The sequence below is a fragment of the Pomacea canaliculata genome, linkage group LG10, assembly GCF_003073045.1.
Source record: "Pomacea canaliculata isolate SZHN2017 linkage group LG10, ASM307304v1, whole genome shotgun sequence".
NCBI classification, from domain to species: Eukaryota; Metazoa; Mollusca; class Gastropoda; order Architaenioglossa; family Ampullariidae; genus Pomacea; species Pomacea canaliculata.
In genome coordinates, this window is record NC_037599.1 from 8,666,771 (window position 1) to 8,679,346 (window position 12,576).

General features: G+C 41.6%; 2 protein-coding genes across 2 annotated transcripts; one reads left to right on the forward strand and one right to left on the reverse strand.

Moving 5' to 3' along the window:
• Window positions 1–8,262: 8,262 nt before the first annotated feature.
• LOC112573204 lies at window positions 8,263–9,986 on the forward strand. Its single transcript, XM_025253350.1, has 4 exons — window positions 8,263–8,611; window positions 9,081–9,182; window positions 9,415–9,471; window positions 9,703–9,986. Exons 1-4 carry the CDS (start codon window positions 8,300–8,302, stop codon window positions 9,802–9,804), a joined length of 573 nt encoding a protein of 190 aa, XP_025109135.1. The 5' UTR covers window positions 8,263–8,299; the 3' UTR covers window positions 9,805–9,986.
• A 256-nt stretch (window positions 9,987–10,242) lies between these two features.
• Window positions 10,243–12,562, reverse strand: LOC112573205 (DNA-directed RNA polymerase III subunit RPC9-like). Its single transcript, XM_025253351.1, has 2 exons — window positions 12,399–12,562; window positions 10,243–11,790 (listed from the first exon to the last, which is right to left on the reverse strand). The coding sequence occupies exon 2, from the start codon at window positions 11,644–11,646 to the stop codon at window positions 11,191–11,193; it is 456 nt and encodes a 151-aa protein (XP_025109136.1). The 5' UTR covers window positions 11,647–11,790; window positions 12,399–12,562; the 3' UTR covers window positions 10,243–11,190.
• Window positions 12,563–12,576: the final 14 nt, after the last annotated feature.

The following is a 12,576-nucleotide window of genomic DNA, read 5'->3' on the forward strand; positions in this document are numbered from 1 at the left end:
TAAAACCATCTAGAACCCACGACAGTGTTGTGTTTGGTGTTGTGGAGAGACTGGGGGAAGAATCACATCTAACCCTGTTACATTTTTGGCGCCCAATGTGGGACACTGGGCGAAATTGAACATCTCAAGTCAGCTTAGTGCCGCCGGAGACAATGGAACTAACAGAGGAGGAGAAGCGAGTTTTGGAGGCCTTCAGGAATTTGGAAGTGAAGCCAACAGCAGACACCTCTGCCGACCTGCGCCAATGGGCGGCAGGATACGCTGCGACAAGGGATGGAGTGGAGACTGCGCCGCTGAATGCCAGCGGACCACAGACACCGCGACTGTCTCCATTCTCCGGGGGCAAGAACGACACAGCGATGGACCTGTGGAAGTATGAACTGATGTGTTTGCGGGGGCGGTATACAGACGCCATTGTGTTGGAGGCTGTCCGCCGTTCTTTGAGAGGCGAGGCGGCCAGAGTGGCCATGCGTCTGGGCCCGCACGCGACATTGAACGAGCTGTTGCAGAAATTTGACAGTATTTTTGATCTCGTGGTGTGTGACCAAGACCTACTCGGGTCCTTCTACACTGCGCGCCAGGAGGCCGGGGAGAATGTCACGCAGTGGCGGTGTCGCATAGAAGACATCCTGACACAAGCCATGAGTGCGCGCCTGATAGAAAGACGCGCATACAGCGAGACGCTGCGCTGCAGACTGTGGGGAGGACTACGGCAACCCCTAAAGGATCGAACTGCCTACAAGTTCGAAATGGAGACAGACGTGGACGCTCTATTTCGCAGCTTAAGGCAGGCCGAGCAGGAGGCCGAGGGACCAGCACCAAAGACAGGCGCTGGAAAGCAAGCGGCAGTCAACGCTGCACAAGCCACCCACGCGAAGACTGGAGTGCAGAGGTGAGGAAGCTGTCGGCCGAGGTGCAGTCGTTGCGGCGCCAACTGCAACAAGGACCACGCAACGACCCTGCGGCTGGCAAGGCGCTAGACCAGCGGCCACCACGCTCCAGCTACGAGGACGACGGGCCTACATGTTTCAGGTGTGGCGGCAAGGGCCACATCAAGGTGGGGTGTCGCATGCGCATTGACCATCTGCGCAAGCCCCTAAACTACAGGCTGACCTGCAGAAAGGGGCAACGGGTTGACCAGCGTCCGCCGGCACACGGCCCCGCTGGCGAGAAAACATTGATAGGTCCCAGCACGTGTGTAGACGTCTGCATCGAAGGTGTGGTCACGGCAGCGCTGCTGGATACAGGTGCCACTGTATCAACGGTGACGGAGACATTCCATCGCCAGAAGCTGGCACACCTGGCCGTCCGTCCGCTTCAAGAAGTGCTACGTATTGAGTGTGCGGATGGCCGAATGCTCCCGTACTTAGGATACATCCAAGCGGATATACGAGTGGAGGGGGCAGGGGGCGGGACTGATAGTCTCCCCTGCCTACTGCTGGTCATCCCAGCAACCAGATATAGTGACAGTGTTCCGGTGCAGCTAGGTACCAATGTCCTGGAACAGCTTATGCACCAGGCAAAAGACAAGCAGGACGCACAGCTGCAACCAGTACTGCATCGTTCCTTTCGCTGCCTAGCGATGCGGAACAGAGCGCCGCGCATGAATCGCAACAAGCCGTACGCGCGCGGTTTACAGACAACGACCATCAGACCAGTTAACAATGTTTCGTGTGAAAGTGCCATAGGTATGACGGAAGCGGCACCAGACTCTGTAAACTCAGTGGTTATCTCGCCTGATTTGACAGTGAAACAGCAGGCGGGTAGAGACATGATTAGCGTCCAGACCGACAATTCTGGAACCAGTGGTACTAATAATAGTGGCAAACTCACACGTGTAAAGGACGCAACTGAGCATACAAATGGATCAAAGAAAAAACGGACTCTTCGCCGCAACATGTTGCTACCAGTGGGCGGATTAATACAGGATGCGCATCAACCAGAAGATGCGAGGGATTACTCGCTTTATCGGAGGAAACGAAAGCCACGCCGCCAGTGCAGAAAGGACGACACATCTAGTGCAGAGTCATCCGCCGGTGAAAATGAGAGCGACAGTGACACGTCTAGCTCTGTGGTCGTACATACCCGGCCGCCCACCACCAGATCAAGAGGACAGCCGCCGGCGAGTGATGACAGTGACCAAGAACAGCAAGCAAGGGACGACAATGAGGCAGAACCACCCAGGCCACTCCCTGATCCTGATTCAGAGAGCACCACCCTTCCTCCACTGCCTAATGACAACGACAGTCAAGTACCGGATGTTCAGGAAGGAGGGAGAGACGAGGAGGGCGCTACGCCACGTGCGGTGGTTACCCCACCCCCGTCACCACGCCACGCCCCGCGAGCGTCCACAAGGCCACGTCAGCAACCGACGTGGATGAGGAACGAAGACTACATACTTCGCCAGCAGCAAACACTAGACAATTATAGCTTTAAATGTGACAAACTGAAAATGTTGCTGAGCAAACTATCTTTAGAAAAACTGCCTGAGACTGTGGTGACTACGCTCATTAAGGCTGTCTGGCCACTGTTATAAACGCAACATGGCTACAGCAACAATTTGTACATATATGTTTATAAGTTTGCCTAAGATGTATATATTTTTATAGCACGTTACATTTGGAAAAAAATATGGGTTCTAGTTTTAAATGTCGAGGACAACATTTCTCCTCGAGGGGGTGTATATGGTAGTGTGTAGACAAGGGGGCGGCGATGGTGGATGGTCGCCGGAAGAGGCCGAAAATAGTTTTGCTGATGCTTGCGGGAAAAAGTGCTGATTCATAAGAGGGCGAAAATAGTTTTGCTGATGCATGCGGGAAAAGTGCTGATGCTTGCGAAAAAAGTGCTGATGCTTGCGGGAAATAGTGCTGATGCAGAAGACCGCGAAAAGTGACCCACCCGAGGGGTATATAAGGGGACAGGGCAGTTAGTGTGGAGGGAGAAAGTATGTGAGATCAAGGTTCGCCACTGCCAGAAATATCGACTGGCGTCGGATTAAAACCATCTAGAACCCACGACAGTGTTGTGTTTGGTGTTGTGGAGAGACTGGGGGAAGAATCACATCTAACCCTGTTACATATCTATATACACACTACTACACCTAGGCTCTTACTCCTTTACGCTTGTGCGGATGTCACCCTGAGCTACTGAAGCAGCTATTCATCTGATAAAACGTAAAGTGTGCAAGAGAGTGAAGATGATATGAGGCTACTCTGGTGGGAGGAAAGAAAGATTCTGTCCCCCCTCTTGTAATATAATCAAAATATGTAACGTCCTTTGTTTCAAATACAGTGTATTGCACATATATGTTGCAGCCTTTATCATATCGTACACCATATGTTATCTTTTAAACGTAATAACTGCGCTTCTACTGTTGACTTCATACACCTGGCTGGCATAGTGTTCAAATAAAGATACAGTACTCACACTGACGACGTCAGAAGTCAGAATTATCCTGTCTCTGCTTCAGATGACAGATCGAATGACAGTCACACGTACTTAAGGAAGAAAATGCATTGGTGCATTTTGCGACATGTTGAGAGAGACTGCAACAACCAATCGTGCATCAGTAGCGAGTACTAGCTGTTGGCCCCGTAACGTTGTGAACCAGTAATACACTTACAGCCTACACGTACATCATGTTGACGCAGAAATGTCATTTCGTGCAACCCTCCCCGGTCCCATTCTCCTTAATTCCTCCAGTCCGTGCTCTTCCACCCTCCCCTTTCAAGACAGAAAGAGAAGACTGCTCAGTCTCTTTGACCTGTCAAAACAAACAGAGAAGATCCTGTTTACATAGTATACATGTGTAATGACCTAAGTTTGCGACAACGGTTGCCTTATATTATAAGTGTTAGTGCCCGCAAACCAACAAGTTCCGATTTTCCCAAAGCAGATCCGGTAGCAAACATCCTGACCGACTTTGTGTGTCAGGAAAAATCTTAATCTAATTTTTTTTTAAGTATACATTGATCACCCACTTCTGAGTCAAAAGCACAGCGACAGGGAAAATTATTCGGTGAAAGCGTACACACGTCCTTTTCCGTTCAGAGGAAATCTAACGGTGGCGGTGGCGTAGGTGCGTTTGCAGTAGGATAAACGGTCAGCAGATATTTTACGTTGAGGAAAACTCCCAGGCCGACTTTGACTTTATCATCCCAGTATTTGAGCAGACACAGATGACATAAAGAATGTGGCCGACTTTTTCTCCTGACTTTATCATCCCAGTATTTGAGCAGACACAGATGACGTAAAGAATGTGGACATTACTTGTTTTCTCAAAAGGGAGAGTCTCGATCATTGTATGGGGAGTTGGAGTGGAATGCTCACAGCCCTGTAGTTCGCGTTATACCGCCAATACTTGCACGGTGTTGCAAACATTTCCAAACCACTGTTTGATAGCAGGCACAGCGCTCAAGAATAAGGTTTGCACTGATGTAGTCACAGGAATAGCTTTTCAAATGCTTAGCCCAGCGGTTCTCAGCCTTTTACTTGTGACGCCCCCCTGACGAACAAAGGTACGTCCGCGCGCCCCCCTTAGCCAGCAATGTAAGCTTATTTCACTAATACCATTATAAGAAACTTTTAAAAAATGACCACCTTCGCTCCCCCCCCCCTGTAAGCACGTCGCGCCCCCCACCTTTTGAGAACCGCAGGTAGCCCTTCTTTCAAACAATTAGGTCGTGAAAATGACATGTCATACTTTGGGGGTCCCTTCTTGAATAATAGAAATATTATAGTAATGTTCCTGCCAGGCAAACGTCAGCGACCGTACTATATTTACTGGTTCAAAGCTCTTGAGTTTGAACTCGAAACAGACAAGTGCACTTCAGCCTCAGAAAATCTTAAACGTAAATCTATCTTGCAGTTTTTGTTTGTGTGTGTGATTTTTTGTTTTTTTGTTTTTTTTTTTTTTTAAGTTAATGTACCACCACCGGATTATTATTGCCTATATGGCTACACTCATTCACCAGGATTATAGCTCGCGATAAACTTCCCACGATGTCTTCGAGAGATGGTGTGAACCAGGCCTAAAGACACAGTCCGGTACTAGAATCGTTGCCTCATATGAATGAGAATCTGTACCCGGACAGTGTACTCTCTTTGATTGAACAAAAAGCCTGAGTGTGGATTCTAGGATCTTGGTAACCCCCCAGCTCCCACTTCGGTTTTGTTAACGCATTGGTTAGTTTGTACAAAAAGTCTGAAAATTGCTGTGGGTTAACTTTATCCGTTCTAATGGACACTTATGAAATATTTGTCTTATTGTCTGAGTTATGAGAGGAGTCTTTGGAATGAGGACTTTTTGCAAGTGTAATAAACTTAGGTCAAAGATATGCATGGAGTTTTTGCTTTTAAAAAATCTCTGAAGAAAACAACCATGAAGGTTTTCTTTGTGTCGCAGGGCTGTCTCATTGATATATGAGAGAGTTTGAGATTTACAACGCGTAGGGAAAACTTGTACTACTACGCCCCTCCAGGCTTATTCGATATGAGAAAGAGATTAAGATTTAAGCGACGGGAACGTAACATGATTCAGGACTGATGTCTTCAAAAACGAACTTGTTCTTGCTTTTCTTTAAATCTCATAAGTTTATCATTTTCAGGGCAAATTTAAGTGCATCGCTAATAATCTTGATCTTTCTTGCAGTTTCCTGCAGCACGATTCCCTTCTGGGCCAATAAACAGAAATGGCTGATGGAATCTCATCTTTGAATCGCTTTTTCAACCCCAGAAATGTAACCTTGAAAAGTGCTTGAGCCAGCCTACGCTAGTTACTCCTGTTTTTCGACTGGGAGATTCCATCAAATCAAGCAGTCTCTCAGCGCATGTGCCACTTTATGTACACAAAACAATATGCTTTGTAATCATTTGTGCACAAATAAAGCCAAGGGTACAACTCAAACCATAAGGCTATAAATTTTCTGGTAGATGAAGCAGAAAACGCCCGTTCTGTTTTCGAAAGGATGATGCCGCTTGTAGGCTGAAAAGGACTTCATCAATCTTTATACCCCAAAGTAGACTGACAACGAGGCTGTCGATTGGTTAGGTATGCAAAAATTAAAAACAGATCAGCATCACAACCATATATGATCGTACGAAAAAGTACTGTTATCTCAATTATCATTAAGGGATGCACCACTACCTATCTCTGTCACTGTGCGGTGGTTATCAGCCGGGTTTTTATTGCTATTTTTATTGTTATTATTATTACTTACGTCGTCATGCGCCTCTGTTCTTCCAGATACATCACATGCTTCATGTTGACCTCTGTTCTAGTTAGTCTCAAAACCTCATAGGGAGTGCCCAAAACCTGTTGTTGATTCTCACACGTCGTTAGAAGATTCTACACTTTGTTGTTCTGTGATTTGGGAAGAAAAATAAAAGGACATCTTCAAAGCTATCATACATGTTCGTTCTAAAGTATATTTAACAGTATCTCTCCTAGTGCTCACTTAATGCACGATATTTAAAATGAAGAAATTAAACTGAACTGTGCCCTTTCTCCTTCGTTTTAGAAAACTATAAACAGACTGGCAGCTAAAATAATAAGAAAAAAAATAAAAACAAACACAAAAATGTGATTTTTTAAAATACTTTTTTTTAAAATGATTACTCAGTTAACACCAAAATAAAAGGGGAATTCGAGTCTTTCTTTCTTTCTCATTCTCTCATAATAACGACCTTAAAAAGGGACAAGACGACAGATCGGAAGATTATATCCATGCTTTTCATTTGGTGTCTTTAAGCTGACACGTATTCTCCGCACAACTTAGCGCCCGACTAGCAAAATTATTGTCAAAAACACTAAATTGCGACTAAAAATAACCCAACTGCGATCCCCAGCGTGCGTCCACCAATGACCAACTCAATGCAATCAAGAGCAAAATGAAACGAATTATAAATAAAATCGAGAGCTTTTACAATATTTACATGAAATGCAAATACACTTCAAATGAATCCAAGTACATGATCAAATGTCTCTTTCGATGAGGATCGAGGGACCTAAAAACACAATTATGAAATGGAGTTAACCCCCCCCCAAAAAAAAACAAAACAAACCCCAACCAATTACAACAACAAAATCCAACACACAACAAGCGCCTTGTCATTAAACATGTTGTATGTTTGGTCACTATTATTTTCATCATGTTATTCAATATCCACTCTTTTTTAATTATCAGAAGAATGTAGAACTCGATCTGTGCTTCATTTTAATAGTGGTTGCATGGATTAAGAAAGGATATATATCATCAGCCACTCTCTTAATTTTTATCATGTATCCTCTGTGTCCAAGCATTACTCCTTCCAACTAGTTGGTTTTAAAGATGCAGATTTCACAGATTCTAGCAAAATCTGTACATTTTGCAAACTTCCAGGCCATATATATAGTGCAGCTGCTTCAATGATGATAGTCGGCTGGTGCTGCTTGGTCGAGTGTTCTACGTAATTGTAAAATTAAATTAAAGTGCTTCCATGTTAATTGTACTTTCGGGGATGAGGGAGGAAACCAGATTACCTAGACAAAACGACAAAAATAATTTTTTAATGTTGACAATAAGCTCTTTATGGCTTCCCTAATTGGTATCCTCAAGGCAACAGAAAGAGACACAACAATTGTAAAGCGATTCGATCTTAATGAAAATTGTCTGCATTACCAAATAATAAAGAAACTGCCTTACAATTTATATTTTAAAGAGCATGTTGTAACAAATTTGCATTAAAATACTTCAGTTTCATGTGTGGTGTAGAGTTCCGTTCGTATTACATTGATAAAGCCACACCCACAGCTATATAGACTTAATTCTGTTCACATACATAAATCTGTATTCCCCCCCCCCCCATTGACTTCTATTTGCAGTCAGTGCAAAGTATACACAAATGAGACTAGTGACGTCACTGGAACGGGAAGTCACCTCACGGAGTTACAGATATAAAACTCACATTCTTCACATTTATATATTTTTCCTGCTGATTTAATTGTTTTTTATTTTCATTTGTAATTCGCTCTGGCATTTTTACGTTGTGCCTTTTTTTTTAAAATGCAGTTAACTTCACCAAATAAGAGCGATTATTTGTTTGCAGAGTGTATGCCTGTATGTGTGTGTGAGTAACATTTTTTAAATAGTATTTTAGGAGCACCGAGCGCGGTCAGAATGCAACAGCTCCAGAATAAAGCAGACTTGAAAGTCTTCGCGTCGCCATTAAGGGGAGAGTATACGAATCTGTGACAGGAACCTCGATTTCACCTTTGTTAATGCACCAGCATAGCCTCCCTTCGTTGAAGGTCAATAACACCATGGCGGACCAAAACTCACTTGAGCCGTGTCCTGAAAAGCCTTGGCAGATAGCAAAAAAATGGCAAAAGCAGAATTTTTATCGTGGATCCCAGTACCCTCCATTTTCAATTGAGCCTTTGCCATACGAGCGACAGAGACTTGCTGGATCTGGAATGACAGATGAGGATCGTGCACTTCGAAGACAGTGGATTAAAGACCAAGAGTTGCACCACGAACCTCGTTTTGTGAAAGAGCTGAAGCCAAGAAATTTCTTTCGACGGCTTTATATGAACCCAACTGATGCTTTCTTCAATTACTTCATTCCATTGATTGTACGTTATTTATCACAGCACGTTGCTGTTATCGTACACCTTATTAAAAATGCATATAGCATGCGTTGAGGTTACACAAAACCTTAGATACATTTTATCGAAATTGTATTTCATTCAAGTGAAAATTAAGCAGTCATGTGCCCTGATTTATCTTTCATATAATTATCCAAGAGTCTACCATAAATGCTTACATTCAATTGTAAAAATATATATATAATAGTTACTAAAAATTCTTACTGGTGCAAATAAGTTTTGGTTTACATTTAAATTAGTATCACTGCTTCCTCTTAATTAACCATAACAGTTACCATACTCAGGCTGTTCTGTTCATATTTTCATTCAGTTTCCTGCTTAGCTTTCAACTGGATGTTATTTTATAGCAGTAATAAGATATCTATAAAAGAAATGGCAAGTTTTAAATGAATTAAAGAGTTTGAGTACATACACTACCATGTTGATTTGCTTTCAGGGAAAAACTCCAGCCGCTATGCTCCGCATCGTGATTCCAAGGGCATTGCTTGGACTGTCTGGTCTTTATGTTTTCTATTACAACATCAAGTACCTCTCCAATGTGAGCGTACAAACATATTGTTGATGTGCATAGTTAATGTGCAGTTCTCGTTTGTAAGACCTACTGGCAAAATTTCTCTGCTTCATAGAAGGGCAAATTAAGATAAATATGGCACTAGGGAAGAGATTTAAATATCTAAAGCCCTAAACTTGTTCCCTAAGACACTTACACTTTTATCTTAATTCAAAGAAGAGTATTTGTGTTTAACATGATTTATTTTTTATTTGAAAAGGACTGGACAAGGGCAGGAGGTTTAAATGTTTTCGAAAGCAAACCTATGATCCTAACAGTAAGTATCATAAAGCATGCTTTTAGTAAGTTTTAGACTTTTATCATGCGGCAAATAGGTTAGTTGTACACACAGTTATGACACCGAAGCACTTCATTAATATGAGAGTAACGTTCTGTTTGTAACTAGGTGAAACGTACTTTAAAATGTAGAAGAATTTTTTTTTCTTGGTCTTAAGAGTTTTCAGAATTATACTTTGATGAATTATCTGTGTTTTTTTTTAAAAAACAGAGTACAGTTCATCTGCCGGAGAAAAAGCATGATGATTACTATGATCGTGGATTCAAGGCAAGAACTGCCCTTCTTTACAAGGAAAAAGATTCAGAAATTTAAAGACAGTGATACAGTTACAGGCATGCAGACATTTGAAGAAATCAGTAGCTTGTGAACAGTTTTCCTTGTAACAGAATACAAATAGAAAAAAATATATCAAGTGTGAAAATATGTACAGCTAATGTAATTACTGTTGCTTCTCATTACAAGTGCAGTGAATAAAGCAATGTCTTTAATCTACATTTTGTGTCATCTTATCAATAAATTTGTTGCAAATATTTTTAGTAGAAATTGCATATTTCACAAGTCTGTGCTTTTTCAGAATCGAAGGGCTTTGCATGTGGCAAATAATAGTGTGTATTGTGTGCAATGTATCTTTCATGTTTGCTATCACCATCGCCTTGTGCCTGCCTGTGAGGTCTTAAACCAGTGGTGCCCAACATTTTTTCTCCCCTGAGGTCCACAAGGATATAAAGAATAGCACATACAACAAAAATCAACTGTAGAACGAGTTTAATCAAAGAGATAATTTTTAAATGTATGCAGAGACATTGGAGCCAATCAATACAAATAAAACATATTAGATGAGTGATTATTGTTGAACAAAATACTTATGATGAAGCGAGATTTAATTAATGAGATATGCAGATTACTTTTTTATTATTACTGGCATTACATCATACTTCCATCCAACCAGGTTTCTTGGTATCTAAGAAAATTTTCCAGTCTATTCTTACCAGTTTAATTCCTTATTTTGTGCCTAACATAGCCATTTCAAATTCACTTTGAAGTTCTCTTTCATTGACCTCTAATAAGCAGATGATTTATTACTTCACAGCCTCCGCATTATCTTTTTTTTTAAATCTTTGTATTGAACAGATTATTTGCTGTTCATTTACAATAGTAAGTAGTTGATGCTCTCACGAAAATATTACTAAACTTCATTATATTAACTTAAACATATTGTGCTTATGCCTTCAGATCCTGGTCTTCTGTCCTTAAATTTTTATATGAGACACGATGGGTTTCTCAAAGGCAGCCATGACTTTTGTTTTTTTCTGGAGGGAGAGGCCCCATTTTCATACTCTCCAACCTCTCACCCCTTGAACCTGTTCATTGGCCTTTGATCTCACCTTCAGTGAGGAAGAGGACCCTAGCTGACTGGTAGAACATTAAAACATTTATGGAACTTGCTCATAACATTAATGCTTTTCTTGTGGATGGGAGAGTTTTTAGGCCTCAATCTGCTAAAAAGATGGTGATTGCAAGCTCCACAGTATGAAAAACAGAAGACATAGCCGCCTAAGTGTATCTTTATGTACATAAAAAAAATTAAATCTTGTCTTTCTGAAGCGTCAATCAAATTTTAATAAAACAAGATTTTTACAAAGGCATCACTAATTAGTGTGTATATATATATACTTCAAATAAAGGTAAATGATATATTTATATAGCCTCATAGTCATTATCATAAGTTTCCATTCTCTCTCCTTCGGCTTCCTGAGATACAGGTGGCTGCTCTGGTTCTGGACCTGGGAGGCTGGCAGCAATAACACTGAGAAGCTGGTAAATCTGCTCTTCTGTTAGTCTTTCTTCACTCTCTTCAATCATAAGCTGGATCTCGACTGCACTAGTTGGCCGGTGGTTGAGCAATTGCAGCTTTTCAGCTTTGGTCAGGTTGAAGTTCTTCATTGCCTTCATAAATGAGGCCACATTCTCTGGGGTTTGCTGTCCACATGGTGAACGCTCTAAGTACTTGACAGTTTCGTAAGTGATGGTGGCCAGATTATGTTGTGACTTGTGCAGCTTCTGTTTGTTCACTTGACCAGCTCTTATGTCTTTTAAAAGCATATATACTTCCAAATTGCTCAGCAGACCAGCATTTTCTGCAATTACTTCCATTCTGGGGATTATGTAAGATTTTCTGTAGATGTTTCTCAAAGAAATATGCTCTTAGAGAAGTTTTTTCTGCATGTACTGCACTGATGCAAACCTTCCTGCTGTGATGACATAGGTCCAAGCAAGGCACACCAAAACAAAAAGTAGCTGCAATAAAGAGGCAGCAATGAAATTCATTATTTCCAAGTATGATGAATAAAGTATGATAAGACTTTTTTTCATAAGGTTTACATACTATACTACTGTTAAGTGTAAATGTCTAAACTGAACAAATCACAGTTTGTGATTTGAGAAACGTTCCTCCTTAAAGGAGAGACTGATTGCTGCTATCTTTGCAGTAAGATTCTTTTAAGTTAAGGAAAGAAAAACTTCCTCTCATGTTCAAAGCCAAAAATCTGTTATGACTAAATAAGCCGGAAAATGTAAAATCTGATTTTTATTTCGAGCGTTAAGATAACGCGTGACTGAATTCCTACAAGAACTATTATACTTATTTTTTTTGTCTTAATTCTGATATCGAATGTCCAACTCCAGTGAATGAAACTCCATATCGGGCAGTCTGTCGAGGGCTTGTTCCGTCAATATTGTCCAAGACACATTTTATTTCTGACAGCTCTATCAAATGTATAAAGTAATACAATGGAAAACTTTATAATACATTGCCGCATTGGTGCGTACAAATAATCAAGCATGTTTTGTCACGTTATACCGCCTTCGGACACGTTAAGCTCTCAGGACTAGCATAAAATACTTACAAAATTTAATATTCTGTTTGTACTCTTTTTGCTGAAAGCCCACAAACTGCTGCTAAGAGCTGACATGCTTACTTCTGAAAGAAAGTAAGCAAACGATTAAACATCATATTAGTTCGTGATGTACCCCAGGGAAATAACACGCCGATCTCAGCTGGAAGAGTTCAGCAAGGGGAACTAC

Excerpts from the sequence above, each read along its gene's own strand:
- LOC112573204 (XM_025253350.1), top strand. The coding sequence starts at position 8,300 with ATGGCGGACCAAAACTCACTTGAGCCGTGTCCTGAAAAGCCTTGGCAG. Across the intron at positions 8,612-9,080 it reads ATTACTTCATTCCATTGATT|GGAAAAACTCCAGCCGCTAT; the intron begins GTACGTTATTTA and ends ATTTGCTTTCAG. Across the intron at positions 9,472-9,702 it reads GCAAACCTATGATCCTAACA|AGTACAGTTCATCTGCCGGA; the intron begins GTAAGTATCATA and ends TTTAAAAAACAG.
- LOC112573205 (XM_025253351.1), bottom strand. The coding sequence starts at position 11,646 with ATGGAAGTAATTGCAGAAAATGCTGGTCTGCTGAGCAATTTGGAAGTA.